This window comes from Suillus subalutaceus (assembly GCF_016647625.1).
Source record: "Suillus subalutaceus strain FC151 chromosome Unknown DFJ58scaffold_65, whole genome shotgun sequence".
Classification (NCBI taxonomy): Eukaryota; Fungi; Basidiomycota; class Agaricomycetes; order Boletales; family Suillaceae; genus Suillus; species Suillus subalutaceus.
This window is the reverse complement of record NW_024540314.1, coordinates 42,932-58,981: the sequence shown is the minus strand read 5'-3', so window position 1 is coordinate 58,981 and position 16,050 is coordinate 42,932. Positions and strand designations below refer to the sequence as shown.

The following is a 16,050-nucleotide window of genomic DNA, read 5'->3' as shown; positions in this document are numbered from 1 at the left end:
TGGCTGGATAATGTTGTTGTTGGTGTCCTGGAGCATGATCAGTGACTGTATGCATAAAAGCCACATACATACCATGAGAATTGTAGTCAAGGACTAATCTGTTGACTGGCATATTCAGGCTAGTGTAATTTAGGACGGAGGTGATGGTGACTCAGAATAACTAGATGTGTTTGTCGGACATGGTGCTGCGAGGCATTTCGTGCTCTATAATTATCACTAGCATATATATAAAATGAGTCGAAACACTCACCAGCGATCAAAACGGTAGGTGAGTGAAGAGGTAGTCTGCCCAGGTTGTGCTCTCGGTCGTGGTGGTGGTGGTCACTGGTTGGTGACATGACTGCATCAAGTTGCACTTGAGAGATGAAATGTTTCATGTGGTGTAGTGCACGTGACCTCATTGGAATGCTTGATCGGTACACTCAACCAACCAACAACTTTCTGCTCAGATGACCAGAGCACTTGTGGCATCTGATGGTTGATACTATCAATGTGCATCGGCTGCATCGGCATATTTGGAAGTGTACTCACATTTGTTGAATTTTTACTAGTACAAGCTCCTGGAAGCTTCGGCAATGCCCTTTAATGGTAAACTGGTTGCAGCTTTAGGTTTCCATTGGAATGATCATGCCTGGTGTTAGTGCCTGGTAAGATGCCCGTCCCCTTCTCTTTGCATGCTAACATTCAATGCCCCGACCAAGCAAGCATCCAAAGCTCGTGTGATATGTGGATGTACAGGAGGAGGAGACTGAGTACCAATGACATCGTGTCTATGGAATTCGAGATGGTGGGGTCATCCGTCAATCCACCCAATTCATTTCTTCATCTCCAGTATCTCGTTCATTGCCCGAACTCTTGTCTGATGAGAATGAGCCCCCCAACTTCACAAGCCTTTGGGACAAGCCTCTTCCCAGTCTCAACATAGACCAGACAGCACAGCTTGAGCTGCCATCGGCAGACCAGCTACCATCCTCTCAAAAATCTAAAAAGAAACGGACTCCAGGGGTATATTTTTTTTGCGTTGATGTTTGTCAACTCATAATAATATCTCTTAGGACAATCCATTGTTATTGTGGCTTACAGAGCGTTCAACATATCTAGACGAAATGATTCAGCTAGAAGGTCATGGAAACGAAGCAGCCCACTCTCTATGTTGTTGCGGAGGCGAGGACCTGCCAATTTACAGGTGCAGGGACTGTTTTGGGATAGAGATGGTTTGTCAGAGCTGCGTGGTTGAATGCCATAGATGCAACCCACTGCATCGAATAGAGGAATGGACACAAGACTTCTTCAAGCGTGTCTCACTCAAGTCCCTTGGTCTCCACATTCAACTTGGTCACAACCCTGGCGAGGTCTGTTTGAACAAACAGAGGGCGAATGGGGATGACTTTACCGTTGTTGATGCCCACGAGATCCATGAAATCGGCCTCGATTTCTGTGGCTGCGAGACGGTGCAGATCCATCACATCCAACTCCTCCGTGCTCGCTGGTTCCCTGCCACGTCCTCCAAACCTCAAACAGCCACTACATTTGCTGTTATGGAGTTTTTTCATCTACTCTCATTTGAATCTAAAGTTTCACCTTATGAATTTTACCATAGTCTTGCCCACCGCACAGATAATACCGGGATTACACCAATCAAGGTATGTATGACTGCAATATCCATGAGGTGTAACTTACCCCAGCATGGTAGGATCGTTATTCCGCGTTCCTTCGCATGGTGTGGGAGTGGTGGAACCTGAAACTTCTCAAATGCTCAGGGAGGGGACACCACCCCAATGGCATCGGTACTACACAAGAAGGTGACTGCGTCGTCCTTTGTCCTGCGTGCCTGCAACCAGGGATAAACCTTCCGGAGGGATGGGAGAAGGCGGAGCCCAGGTCAAAGTAATATCTGTTTCTTCACACATTTTCCCACTACTAACTACTACTCACTGCAGATGGGTATACAGTGGCTCAAAAAAGTGTCTCAATGTTTGTGGCTTTTCATGTAATTGCTTTCTTGTGAGTCAGGACATGGGAATATGACTAAGCCATAGGGAGGGGTAGAAAAGCTCTGTTTCTTCGCTTTAATTCCGTTCCCTACAGCGTGGAAGCTGATGTCATCAAGTGAAGATATGGTTATTTTAATTTGGTGACTCATTGAGACACTTTTTTGACTTTATAAAAATTTAGCAAAATCAGGTCACCTAGACAAAATGTTATGACTAAATATCTAAAAAAATGGTGTCATGTCAATAATATGGTCTGACTTTAATATCTGACATCTGTATAAGTGCAAGCTAGAGCATGAAATTCTCCATAATCCTTATGAAGTCTATCTCCTCTACTTAATAGGATAATATCCTTGTTCTTAGCTTCTCTAGTCTATCTACTAGGCAGATTGCTTCCAAAACTGGTTTAAGCAGGGCTACTATTGCTAGGGTCATCAAGAAATCTAATCCAAATAAAGAAAATATCAATATGGGCCGTCCTTCCAAGCTCACTCCCCATGATAAGAGGGCTATTGTTCACTGTATTCTATCTGGAGAAGCTTCAAATGCTGTTCAAGCCACCAAATTCATCAACTCCATCATCCCCTCCACTGTCTCCACCCAAACAGTCAGAAACACTCTCAAGGCAGCCAACCTGAAAGCTGTAACCAAGAAGAAGAAACCTCTTCTTTCACCAACTCATAGGAAGAAGAGACTAGCCTTTGCTCTGAAGCACCAACACTGGACAGTTGAGGACTGGAAAAGAGTTATTTGGTCAGATGGTCAGGAATATGTGTGGAAAAAGGCAGGTGATCCACTAGGAGACAGAGAAGTGAAAGGCACACTCAAGTTTGGAGGAGGAAACTTGATGGTGTGAGGCTGCATGGGATGGAATGGAGTGGGAATTCTGTGTGAGGTGGAGGGGAGGATGAATGCAGAGCAGTATGTCTCCATTCTAGAGGAGTGTCTGCTTAGAAGCATGGAGGAGTCAGGTATTGATGAAGAGGACATCATCTTCCAGCAGGACAATGATCCAAAGCACACCTCAATACTGGCTACAAAATGGTTTGAAGACCATAATATCAATGTTCTATCATGGCCAGCACAGTCTCCAGACCTCAATCCCATTGAACATCTTTGGGAATTACTCAAAAGACTACTTGCTGCCTATCAAGATCCTCCAAAGGGGCTATTTGAACTATGGGAGAGAGTTGTAGTAGAGTGGAGAAAGATTACTAAGGAGGAGTATCAGAAATTGATAGAAAGTATGCCTAGGAGGGTAGCAGCAGTTATTAAAGCCAAGGGGGGGTAACACAAAGTACTAGAATCATACAATAACATTGGTAAAATACAAAGTCAAAAAAGTGTCTCAATGAGTCACCATATTAAAATGACCATATCTTCACTTGATGACATCAGCTTCCCACGCTGTAGGGAACGGAATTAAATCGAAGAAGCAGAGCTTTTACACCCCTCCCTATGGCTCAGTCATATTTTCATTTCCTGACTCATAAGAAAGCAATTACATGAAAAGCCACAAACATTGAGACACTTTTTGAGCCACTGTACGCACTTTTTCTCTTGATTGATGCTAATTTTCGTTTGAAACGGAAAGCAGTGTCGAGTGACAAGCGTGACCCCAGCCTCAATAATGGGACATCTTATTTTGTAGAAGAAAAACACTATAAATCTTACCTGGCTGAGTGAGTCACACTGCCACAAGAGGTTCGATATCACCATAATGATGTCATTGTGCTCAATATTCTTTCAGTGAAGCACATGCGTTAGTCATAATGCAGTCAATATGGCGGACACGAAGTCTTCAAGAGGCCTCACTGCGACTGGTGTAGGGACCGTAGATTGTGCTCGCCACGAGATGAAGCTTGCAAGTGGAGTAGGCAATCTCCAAAAGGGGGAGAAGTAAGTATCGGACTTGATTCATTGACTCGCCAGTCTGACTTTTCACACAGATACATAAATATGGATTATCTCGTATTTTCTGTCATCGTTGGCAGTGGCGCAGCTGTCCTTAATTTGTCTTATGATATAGCCTGCCAATGGCACAAAAAGTTATGGGCATGCTTGGCCTCAATGCCTGATAGGCTACAGTTCGACTGCAAGAACAAGACAGTGCGATTTTTCGTGCCGAAGTTCCACATCAACGCACACATCCCCGCCTGCCAGACAAACTTTTCGTTCAATTACTCTAAGGGTGTCGGTCACACAGATGGAGAGGCACCAGAGAGAGGTTGGGCGAATGTGAACAGGGTGGCTACCAGCACTAAGGAGATGGGTCCTGGGGCTCGTTGCGACACCCTGGACAATAATTTTGGCGATTGGAACTGGAAAAAGTGACAACATTTGGTAAGTTTCTTTTACCGCTGCTACTGCTAGTATGTGTTAAAAATGCAACAGGTCATGTTCTACTACGTGAACTGAAGGAATCTGTGAGGAGTGCCAAGATTCACGGTGACGAGCTAGCAGAGCTGCAGAGCATGATAGATGATGTGTCCCTGAATGCATGGAAATCTGAAGTTGAGGCTTGGGAAGATGATAGTTCGCAGCCCAACCCATTTGAGAGCCGCATAGCACGTGAGTGAATGTATCTGTACTTCTACATGTCCTTGTTCTGATTCTCGCTCAAGCAATGACACAAACAACCGTTCGACTTCAACTGGCCGAGAACGAGGCTCACGACTTACAAGCTGGCATAAATGTATCTCTACATGATGAGGTATCACCGTCCATACTTATTTCTACTGGCTTAGATCTAGAAGACCAACAGTCAGTCCACAATTCGCGAGACCCTCTCATAAGCTTATGTCTGCTTTAGGTGTCGTCTATGCGCGGATGCCACTACACTTGGAGTTCATGCCACTGAAATTCAGAAAGCCAAGATTTGCACCCAAAGTAATGCATCTGGCTCCCTTCCTCGCTAGGTACAGAATATTCCTGCGACTGCAAGCTGCAAGAGCTCGAATGGGACCTCCGCTTCGCTCAAGCACACGATGCCTTAAATGAAGTGCACCAGAGCATTCGCCTCTCATCTCATCTCAAGGCATTCAAACGGACTCACATTCATGGACAATGAGCATCGACCCGTGCTCGCAGCATGTTAGACGTTGCAGATATGAGAAAAACAGCAAGCAAGCTCAAATACGACATGGCTCATGCTGCGCTGATTATTCTCAGTCCAATTCTGGGTAAGATCGCCTGGGAGGGGAAATTGCGGGTTCTGCATGTTGCGGACCTGCGTACATTAGGTGATATCGGACCTGGTCAGTCGGAGGGCACGAGAGACATATCGTGGATCTGGAAGGCGCCAGGTGCCTTGGATAATGACGACGCAGGCCTGCAAGATTGTACATGACCTATATTGCGATCTGACATTATCTCACTGTGTTCCAGGTCTACGGATTAAATGGTGCAAAGCACGTGCATGCAAAGGACGGTGGTCCGAAGAAGTATTACTGCTCCTCGAGGAAATGCGAAGGGTCATTGAGTTTTTTAAGTGGCAGGCAAAATGGTGGAAAGATCGTGGAACCACAGTCGTCTTTGCGAAACCTGCTCATCAGGAAGGGGGTCTTGCATATGCAGCATGGCAAGCTCATATACGGCTCACAATGGTTAAGCACGTTCAAGAGCTTTGGGTAGCTGTTCCCTCAATTGTACAGTCTCAGCTCCTTCCAGACGACGAAGATGACACTGCAGAGACGGCTGATGTATTACTGACCATAGAGGGCCCACCTGCAGACAACGAAGAGGGCTCACCTGCAGATGACAAAGATGACACTGACGTCTGATGTATCACTGACCTAATGTATCATATGTATCATTGTCAATGTGATAATGCTGAGCGCTGATGTATCATTGCCGGTGGGATGTGATGTGGGATGTGATGTATTACAAGGTCTATGGGATTTCGGATGTGATGTATTACACGAGAACTCGGATGTGATACATCAAGCCAAGTGGGAAGCCGAGAGGGATATGATGTATCAACAGGAACTTGGAAGTGATACATCATGCTGAGTGGGATATGATGTATCATTGGCAGTGGTCACTAGGCTGTAGTACCAGCGACACACCATTGAGTTTATGTATCACAGTTTCTGTGATAAGGTCAGTTTTAATACATCAGAATGACACCAGCAGGTGCTTGAATAACGGTTTGAGGCATTCGGTCTCATTGAGGATGTGTTTCACATGGTGAGCCTTTGTGCCCAGTTCCATTCTGAGAATGTTGTGTTGTCTGGTGTATGCTGGGCAGTTAAAGAGGAAGTGATGTACCAATTCGTTTCCTTCTTTGCATTGGGAGCACGTTGGTGATTCTGACTTTGCGATTCGGTGGAGATGCTTGTTGAGGGGAGCGTGGCCTGATCTGAGCTGGAAGAGGAGTGAACTGTGGCGACGTGGGAAGTCATCTATGATGTCTGCAAAATGTTTCGAGGGTGTGGAAGGGTCTATGGTGTGCAGGGTGGTGTATCTGGGGGAATCGCGTAGGACTTTTGCTGCTTCTCTTTTGATTTTTGCCCTGAAATTTTGTAGAGTGGTTGACTTGCTGATGGGTAGCGTGATGGGAGTTGCTGATATCGTTTGGAGGGAGTATGGGAGTCGTCTTCCTTCTGATGCATCTCTTTTTGCAGCTCTTTTTGCACCCTTGTCTGCTCTCTCATTTCCTGGGATATCGATGTGCCCTGGTGTCCAGCATACCGTCAGTTTTCTGCCATCTTTGTTGGGGAGGAGCTTTTGAAGATTGTTGTGGAAAATGTCCACGAGATACATCAGTAAATCACTAGGCTCTGTACAGAACTGTACAGAGCCGGACAGCATCCCAGTTGTACAGCCTGGTTCCTATTTTCCAGCTCACTGTAGCAACACCCTACTTTGTGAATCACTGTACACATGCTCACAGATCCCCCCAGTGATTCCCAGAATCCCTTCAAAAGTTCCAATTGTTGCTGTACATGTATGTACAGACGTTCACAGACAACTTAAAAATGTGGAGCTTTGTACAATAGCGCATGATGATCACCATATATGGCTGTACAGACATTCACAGACTTGTACAATAGCGCACAAAACAATCACAATATATTGAACCAAATGAATCACATGACACATTAAATGACGGAGAGAAAAACGATGATAACTAATATTAGCGACCGATAGACAAGCGGCTCCCCTTAATCCAGTTCTATCTGCAGGTGGGTGTGCTTGGTCATGTTGGTGCCGTCGAGCTTGCAGCACTCCAGCCCTGGATGAATAGTCAGTGTCGAAAACCATGCGAAGCCTGAGTATATCCTTACCATCCAGCTTCAGCCCATTGACCAAGCTGCTGCACCAATTTCAGGCCATGGTAAGGGTTGTTCATGATGTCTTCAAGCAGTGCCAGCATTCTCTTGTAGATGGACAGGTAATCCTTCGAGGAAAAGTTGGGGTAAGTCTTCCCATTGCCGTTTTTTCTGAGGCCATCAAGGATACAGTTGAACTAAAAAAAGTGTCAGCACATTCATAGTAGTATATTAAAATTGAAATAATACTGCTGTAGCGACGAGAGCTAAGCACTTTAGTGGTACCTGCTTGCAAAAGATGTCTGGTCGCCTATGAGCGATGCGATAAGACCCTATGTAGATGAAAATAATGATGACTTTGCGAAGTCCAGGGTGAGCGAAATTTTTAGTCTTCCCAAGTTCATCCTTCCTGCCACGCAAATATTTCGATTTATCCAGCAAGTCTGCAGCAGCTTCTTCAATCCAATTAGCGCGCTCTTGGGTGGAAAGTTCGGTCGGCGGGATGAGACCGTATACAGAAGGAGTGATGGCAATGACGATCTTTTTGAGGTCGGACTGCCAAGTTGATAAATCATCGTATAACTAAGGCTCTGTTTGGACATCGAATTCAAAAAGAAATTCACAATGAGAATTCAACTTACATGTCAGGTGACCTACTCACATGACCTTTGGCAAGGAATGCCAGCACGCCTCTTATCTCTGATATTAGCCACTCATATCCTATATCCTTGAGAGATGCTCACGTCTGACTCGGACTTGTCTATCGTGTCTCTTCACTCTCGAGTTTCTGTAGACTCTGGAGTAGTTGAGACCACATCAAGTTCACAAGCTAAGGGGAAAGGCAAGATTTCCAATCGCAAAGAGCCAGCTCGTTGGACGTCCGAAGAGGAGGCAGCGCTCCTCGAGTTTTTGCATCAAAAACAAAGTGGGCACAGATGGAATGACTGTACCCCAAATCGACATATACGAAAGCTGCCAATGCACTTGCAGAGAAGTTTCAAGGATCAGAAGGGTGGCGAGAAAAAACTGATGCCGCTTGCAAAACAAAATTTGGTACACTCAAGAGTGCTTATCTTGCCGCGGTAGAGCTCAGATATGGAGGATCATCGTCAGGGTTTACGTGGACAGATGATAAGGGGGCTTGTGTTGACGAGAGTTCAGCTAGCGCTTGGGCAGGGTATATCAAGGTGAGTACCTCCTCTATATGTGCAGGCCAATCTGATTTTTTTTCAAGTCTCACCCTCACGCCAGACAATTCCAGAACAAGGGGTTTGCGTACTTCGCAATCTTTGATCTGCTGGCGTCCGGCAATGCCACGAAGGGAATCCATGTCCATCGGGTCCAGAGAAAGAAGACAGGCTCTGCGTCATCTGCAGCACCTTTTACCAGCACCCGCACTTCTAACGAACTCAACCTCCATGAACTATCCGCTGCTACCAATGAAATCTCTGACAACATGCTCCATAACTTGCCTTTGTCTCCTACTAGCATGGGTCCTCCCACCACGCCTGCGCCCCGCCTCCCTTCCACAAGCCCACCTTCGGCCTTGACAAGTGCCAGCCGGGGCAAGCGCAAGGCCAGTGCACTAGAATCTGATGTTGACATTCCATCCGGTAAGCGCTCTCGCCCGCCGTCTGCAACTGTCAAAGCGCAGCAGGATGGCAGCGCAGGCAATTATGTCGCTCGCCAGTTCAGTACATGAAATGAGTAAAAATTTTGCTCTACCCCCCACCCCCCACCTCCGGCTCCGGCTCCTGCACCCCCTGTCGCTGCGCCTCCCCCTGACTTCGCATGCGCTATTGAAGTCCTCGGCGCCGCCACCAACATATCAGACGAGGACAAGTTGGACATGATGCCGTTGTTCTTGAAGGACAAAGACGAGGCCATCGCATACCTATACATGAATGATAAGCTGAAGTCCGCTTGGGTGCAGAAGAGGCTGAGTGAAATTCATGCTATGCACATTGACTGATTCGTATTACCGTTGTACTCTTACCAATGCTACATAGAAAGTAACAATAGGATTTCAGTTGCATCCTACCCTGCTTGATTGCCTCGCGCAGCGCGCACAGCAACATAATCGTCCCACATGGCCTTAGCAATATCATCCCTGCGACAATCAGCCCACCGCCTCTCCTGAGCATTCGCTGGTCCATCCCCCAGCTCATTCAGTTCAGCCAGCTCAGCCGCACCTTCCTCAAGCTCAAGTCCCAGAATATCTTCATATTCTTCTTCAAAAATGGTAGGGTCGAACCTGCGAATGAAATTGTGCAGCGCACAGAGCGCTACAGGGATGCGCGCTTGCACGTCCATCTTGTACTCGGGTGGGAGCTGGAGAATACACCATTGTCGCTTCATTACTCCAAAAATGCATTAAATGATGTTGCGGAGTGACGCATGTTGATGATTAAATAGCTGTTGTGGTGTCTGCGGCCTGGAATGTCAAATGTCAAAAGCAGAAAATTTTGATACTTTTTGTTCTCACTGGAGATTGGCCCTGACGCCATTCATTCAAGTGATAGCGGACACCACGGTATGGCACCAACAATGCATCACATGTACCAAACCCAGCATCTGCGAGTAGGTATTTTTCCCGGAGGCAAGCGCAAGGTCATGTGCGCGCGCATCATTCCCAGAGCGTCGCATCAGCGACAGAACCGTCCCAGCCGCAAAGTGAATAGATAAAAAAAAATCGTGATCGCACACGAATAGACAGTTTTGGGATAAGTATCCCTTGCGGTTGCGCATGGTGGAGTGTTCGCCTTGTGAGGCGAAGATCCGGATATGTGTGCCGTCTACGGTGCCAATGCATTGATCAAAAAGCGGAAACGGGGGTCGTTTAAATTTTTTTGGGAAATGGGAGTCTCGATATTCGGTAGGCGAACTTGCGAGGAGTAGAATGGGTCGTCTGAGAAAAATAGCAACAAGTGCTTGAAGTACCTACACAAAATACTATGTGAGACAAATATCAATTGCGACGTTCTGAGTATCTACCTGGCAATAGTGTCAGGGGAACGCTGGAATCGCTCACCAAGGTGGCGAGTCGAAAGTCCCATCACACAAGCATATAAAAATATGCCCAATTGTTCCTCCACGGAGATGCCATTACGAGACCGGTAGATACCATGTTGTTGGAGAATTTGAATCAGTGCCTCAAAGACTTCTAATGAGACACCAAGGTTATTGCGGATTCGATCAGGGTGCCCTGTAGTGAGTTCATAAACCCATGCTTCACCAGTCAAGGCTGATGTATGGTACGGGATACGGGGAGTCGAAGTCAAAAACAATAGATTATACACGTATACAACTTGCGTGACGATGCAGGTCATAACGAAGGTAAGCCAGCGTCAACGGGTCTCCTCCCTGTGCCATTTCTGCGCTGAGTTTTCATAATCGTACATATTGATTGGGGGCGGGGGGCAACGTTCAACACTAGTACTGTTGTCCTCAAACAATCACTGTTATCATTCATCATATGTGCGCCACATAGTGCCGAAGGTCATGCCGAAGGTCATGTGAGTAGGTCACCTGACACGTAAGTTGAATTCTCATTGCAAATTTCTTTTTGAATTCGATGTCCAAACAGAGCCTAAAAAATAAATAAGACGTGAGCTCACGACAAGAGAGATACATACCAGTCTTGCCATATCAGGCTTGCGAGCGGGCCATACATCTGGTGGATGCTACAAGTCAATAAAATATCAAAAGGGAGGCGACAACATACCAGCTTCAACTTGATTACCATCCTTGAGCCATTCAACAAGAGAAGCTGAGAGTGATTCTGTGATGCTGGTCGATAAATCAGTAATGAGTCTCGGGAATGGATTCTCCAGAGCATGCAGGACATGACACTCTCCCTTTGCTCCTTTGAGAAAGTGCTTCCAGCAGGGACTATACCAGGCTAGTTGTGTGGTCTTGGGCCCATCGCCCGGGTCCTTGGATGCCTTTGTTGCCTTTGTCTTTGAACCTGACACATTGGCCATTTCAGCACCACAGAGGAGGTCCAGAAGGGCAGGATCAGGAAGGCGGGGATGACAATTTTTCTTATGGTGAAGTTCCAGTACATCAGCCAGCTAGAAGTTATGAATATGTGAGCGCACTTCAAACAGACCAACAAGTTTTACCTGGGGAGCATCCGTTGCCGAATCGTCACTACTTGAAGAATCACTGGACGCCAAAGCTCTCCCAGCTGCTTGATCATCTTCATCCCGCGAGTGCTGGAATTCGAAGTCGGTCGGAAGAGCGATTGCAGCCTGAGGTTGGGACGGTTGGACTTCTCCCGAAAAACCTGTCACTGGTCAATGTGATCGCAGACGAAAATAGCTGATCACGTACCAGGATGTGCATTATGGCATCCTCCAGATTCTCCCCAACCAATCTGTTGGTCTGCACCATTGTCACCATCAGATGTATCCTCACCATCACTCCCCTCCTCGGATGCGTCTGAACCTTCAGAGTTTGTGCCTTGCAGCCCGGAGTCACTCTGGTTGATTGGCCGAAGGGTGGGATCCAGATTCTCATACAAGCGAGCGTCCGGCAGGTTCACAATAGCTGGCCTTGAAAGTACCTGTTGTGACAAATCAACATCGCTAGAAGCAGCAGAAGGAAGATGGCATTTGAAGGCGTCAGCAGCAAGATGGGAGTTGTGAGATGCAGACGGAGTACATTGCTCCTTGGCAGCCTTGGCTGCAGCCACGAATGAGTTGTTGAGTGCTTGAAGATCCGGTTCTGTTCCAGGAGGAACGATGGGTGGACAAAATCCATACTGTCCGCCAACTTCGCGTTGAACAAAAGTGGGCTGGTTGTTCAAGGCCTCAAGGCTCGAAAAAGGAGCGACAGTTTTCTTAATAATAATTAATACATGAGTGCTTGCAAATTAAAAACTCACCTTAATTTTCTTTGGCCGTGGTCTGGGAGCCACAGGTGTTTGAATCCAATGTCCCTGAAGTGGTGTAAGGAGGAGGGGGCTGCTTAATCTGTGTGTCTGATTAGCATTGTGTCTTGAATCGTTGGGAGGGAATACTTTGGAGTGACTTCCACAACCCTTGCAAGGTAGCTCTGGAGCAAGAGGATTCACGGGAAAATCTGCATTAAGAGATGTGGTCCCTTCGGTTGACTCGTCCGCACTGGAGCATCCAAGATAGCACCTATTTTTTCCAGCTGAGCGCCCCTACCCTCCTTTCCCTGCACCTGGACGACCCAAACAGGCGATGCTGAGACTCGTCTGCGTCGTTATTCAATGGCAACGATGCCTTGGTGTGAGCTCGCGATCACTTTTCCGAGCCTGCTTGCCCGTTGAGTACCTTGAGATCAGAGTCCAGAGCTTTGTGCTTTGTTCTCTTTTTCTTACTAGGGCTACCAGGCATGACTGAGAATTGGAGGGATGAGACACCAAACTGACAGTTCCCAAATACTCACCTTTAAGTAGTCTAAAACCACTTCAAACATGACTAAAAATCACCACCTGCTAGAATAATGTCGTGCATGAGGTGATCCGAGCCTGTGAACTGAGTCATAAGTCATGCAGCAAGGCTCTTCTGACATGGCAAATGGGGATGCAAAAAGTGAAAGGTATTTAGGCGAAGTTTGAATGTTGGTCCGGGCCAAAACAAGCAGCTGCTATGAAGTAGACATAAATTTTAGACCTGTCCGGGACCTCCTTTCATCGTCAAGGATGTGAGTGACAAGGGAAGGTTTGATAGCATGCATAATGTAGTTGGTGTTTTGAAGTGACTTGGTCTGCCTGGGAAAACTGCGCTCGGCTAACTCCTATATGCCGCTCATAATAGGAGTCAATAATAAGTCCGACCTCGGGGCGAGCTCAGATATAATTGTAGGTATAATAGACATCTAGGTAGTTCTCATCTGCTTGGGCTGGGGAACGGCTTCCATCCGTCCAAAGAACTCGACCCCCTAATGCCATGTCACGTTCCATGACTGGTAAAGGTACATTTCTATCAGCTGCTTCGGATGCCACCTTTCTTTTTCCACCAGGGAGTGCGTCAGGGAGTCCAGTGAGTCCACCAGGGAGTGCATCAATGACCTTTCGTGCGAATAAAAGCTCCGGGGAAGGCTCATCCTTTGGAAGGATGTCGAGGTGCTTAGTCAAAAGATCAATGACTTCTTTAAATGTCAGCACACTGCGATGGTCCTTTTCCCCTAATTAATTTGTACCAATCGAGTGCGAGTGGGAGTAGGTCATGGAAGTAAGGGTGGAATTGTTGGCTGAGTTTATCCGCATGCGGATGGAAAAAAAAATGAGGTCTTCTCGTTACCCGCCCTCCTTGAATGAGTTGGCGGACCACAAATGCAGTAGCCATTGCCCTTCTGATCACTTCTCAAGAACATGCTTCACGCTAAGCGGACCCCTGTACCCAATACATATCCAAACGAAGACGTAAAAAAACTGACTCGAGATCATCCTGATAGCCGTGCATAATAAGAGGAGGCACTTTGCACGGGAGTGTGAGGTGTGTTTCCAGCTATTTTGAGACATCGCCGTGCTGCCAACAGCTTCAGAGAGCTGGAACAAGAGCAATCGGGACATGAAAGGTAATGTACCCTAATAGTCAATGTCAGCATATTGAGTATACATAGGTAAATTTGTACTGACTGTCCCCCCGATAGCATATTTTTGGCCTTCAAGAATATGTACAGTGAACTCCCAATCGATCAATGTTCCATGGGATCCATCGCCGTCGTCCTCAATCATGGTGTTGTTGAGACTGCAGTCTCGGTGGAGAATTCCACATTCTTCAACAGCTATCTGTTGAACTAGAAAACGAGTCAGTGGAAAGAAAAGTAAGCAGAAACTACACTTTACTTCTAATGATGTCCCGAATCGCACTGACCAACTCTACTTTTGTCCGGAACATGTGTAGAGGTCGCGCACGGGGCTTCAAGACCAAACGAACATGTGTGCGTGAAGTACCTTGGATACTCTTCCAAATCTTGCCACGATAACTCATTGTTTCGTCAACCTCTTGAGGCTTTGTCTCAACAAGCCAATATTCAATTAATTGAGGAACACCACGGACCCCTTGCATCGCCTGAAGCATCGCTACCTCATTCAAGGCGATGTCTTTGTCCCCAAGGACCCAACAGTCCTTTATTATATACTCTTCATTGTGCCTCCTGGCCAAATAACAGACCATGCCGTGCCCAACAAGCCCCTGGCTAGAAAAGATGAGTTCGAGGATGTCATATGTGTGATCGTTAACTAATATCTTTCCGATTGGCTGTGGGGGATGTGTACGAAGAGGATCTGTGGGGATTTCTGTCTCGGGGGGGTCGGCAGTCAATGTAGCCTTGCTTGTGGAGGCACTTGCTGGTGCATTAAGTGTTGTGGGGGCGCTCCCGGTCTGGGGGGGGGGGGGGCAGCACTGCCAACTTGGATAGCCTCATCCACCGGGGATTCAACTAAGGATTCCCGTGCTTGATCTGAAGCAGGTAATCTGTTTGTTGTCGGGCTGAGACAAGATTGATGTATTTTCGAGCTGGGCAGGCCGAAGCGTCTTCGTAAAGATGAGGATCGAAGGATTGTATCCAATGGCCTCAAGATTGCCGAAGACAAGGCAGGATAAGATGTGAAGGTAAATGTTTGGATTGCTGACAATATTGACACAAGGCATTACAACACCGCCTGAGTGATCGTACATGTGCACTCGCAGGTCACGGTACCCGTTGGTAAGGGATAGCAGTAGAACAAATCGCCTCCAAGGCTGACACCTCAAGAGAAGATATGCCTTGCTATCGATGGTTTTACCGATAGTGCTTTGAGGTGAGTACGGTTGCGATGTTAGCTCGCAAACAACTTTGATCGTGTCCCATCGAGCTGTCACGTCATCCAACAATGCAAGGTTGGGCTTGCGGTGAATTTCCTTGTCCTTCACAGGACGTGTGGCATTGGCTGAACTCCATGTACAGTGCCACGGTCTGATTTGCCTCCATGACCTTTGGCTGCTGTAAGGACAGAGCACCAGATACAGGTATTGAAAAACAACGCAAAGATTTCCTCAAATGGATGTTTCCGAGCCTCCAAGGCAACCAACGGACCCTCCAGTAAGCTGTCATTGACCCCACTCCCAGACATCTCATTCTCATTTCCCTCTGGTCCTTCTCCAATAGTTTCTTCAATCTGGTCAATGCAAGGCTCGTCGAGATGCAACATTGGAAGTGCCCAGTTCCACTGCTGCTCATCTTCATCGAACAGCGGAACCAGGTCTTGTTCATCTGTGAGGGCAAATTTGCTGTGGAGTCTGTGATCACAGTAGCGAATTTTATGTAAAGGGACCCTCAGCTCTGTCACATCAGGGAGTTTGACCGTAAATGACCGAAAAATCTGCGCCAACATGAAACTAAAAGGCTCATCAACATTATCTGGTGGCTCTTCTTCTTCGACGATCAAGCGATTGAGCTCACGATCTGTCAGTTTGTCCATGGTATGGACATTGCTAATGTAGGGAGCCGACATCAGCAATGCCATCTTAATCCCATAATTGACGGTTTTGCTGTGATATGCCATAGTATGATAGTATGGACTCGAGCAACAATGAATACCATTCTATTCCTACTAGCAACTACAATAACATGGGTGATTTTTAGCACACCAAAACTAAACCTATCAAGTATGAGGTTAGCACAATTATGCTACTATGATAAGGTGAAAAAGGTATTTTTGTCCCAAAATAAATTTAACCAAAACTCTGTTGCATGCTCCATACTATTATAGGGCGTGAGGCACTTATCTGCAGCAGTGCCAAAGTGGGGAATGAGATTGACGG

General features: G+C 46.8%; 5 protein-coding genes across 5 annotated transcripts; 2 read left to right on the top strand and 3 right to left on the bottom strand.

Moving 5' to 3' along the window:
• Positions 1-1,150: 1,150 nt before the first annotated feature.
• DFJ58DRAFT_728881 (uncharacterized protein) lies at positions 1,151-1,891 on the top strand (the record flags this gene model as incomplete). Its single annotated transcript, XM_041385661.1, has 3 exons — positions 1,151-1,214; positions 1,270-1,643; positions 1,694-1,891. The coding sequence occupies 3 exons, from the start codon at positions 1,151-1,153 to the stop codon at positions 1,889-1,891; spliced, it is 636 nt and encodes a 211-aa protein (XP_041243046.1).
• A 1,886-nt stretch (positions 1,892-3,777) lies between these two features.
• DFJ58DRAFT_842137 (uncharacterized protein) lies at positions 3,778-5,776 on the top strand (the record flags this gene model as incomplete). The annotated part of the gene is made up of 6 exons (XM_041392793.1): positions 3,778-3,893; positions 3,944-4,266; positions 4,389-4,565; positions 4,619-4,757; positions 5,085-5,335; positions 5,382-5,776. 6 exons carry the CDS (start codon positions 3,778-3,780, stop codon positions 5,774-5,776), a joined length of 1,401 nt encoding a protein of 466 aa, XP_041243045.1.
• Positions 5,777-7,278: 1,502 nt separating this feature from the next.
• DFJ58DRAFT_728877 (uncharacterized protein) lies at positions 7,279-8,230 on the bottom strand (the record flags this gene model as incomplete). Its single annotated transcript, XM_041385660.1, has 4 exons — positions 7,279-7,464; positions 7,517-7,822; positions 7,929-7,959; positions 8,094-8,230. 4 exons carry the CDS (start codon positions 8,228-8,230, stop codon positions 7,279-7,281), a joined length of 660 nt encoding a protein of 219 aa, XP_041243044.1.
• A 2,738-nt stretch (positions 8,231-10,968) lies between these two features.
• Positions 10,969-12,633, bottom strand: DFJ58DRAFT_728874 (uncharacterized protein; the record flags this gene model as incomplete). Its single annotated transcript, XM_041385659.1, has 7 exons — positions 10,969-11,340; positions 11,392-11,555; positions 11,603-12,110; positions 12,156-12,243; positions 12,291-12,325; positions 12,395-12,491; positions 12,542-12,633. 7 exons carry the CDS (start codon positions 12,631-12,633, stop codon positions 10,969-10,971), a joined length of 1,356 nt encoding a protein of 451 aa, XP_041243043.1.
• Positions 12,634-13,088: 455 nt separating this feature from the next.
• On the bottom strand, positions 13,089-15,791 carry DFJ58DRAFT_728873 (uncharacterized protein; the record flags this gene model as incomplete). Its single annotated transcript, XM_041385658.1, has 5 exons — positions 13,089-13,387; positions 13,679-13,829; positions 13,881-14,041; positions 14,091-14,628; positions 15,192-15,791. 5 exons carry the CDS (start codon positions 15,789-15,791, stop codon positions 13,089-13,091), a joined length of 1,749 nt encoding a protein of 582 aa, XP_041243042.1.
• Positions 15,792-16,050: the final 259 nt, after the last annotated feature.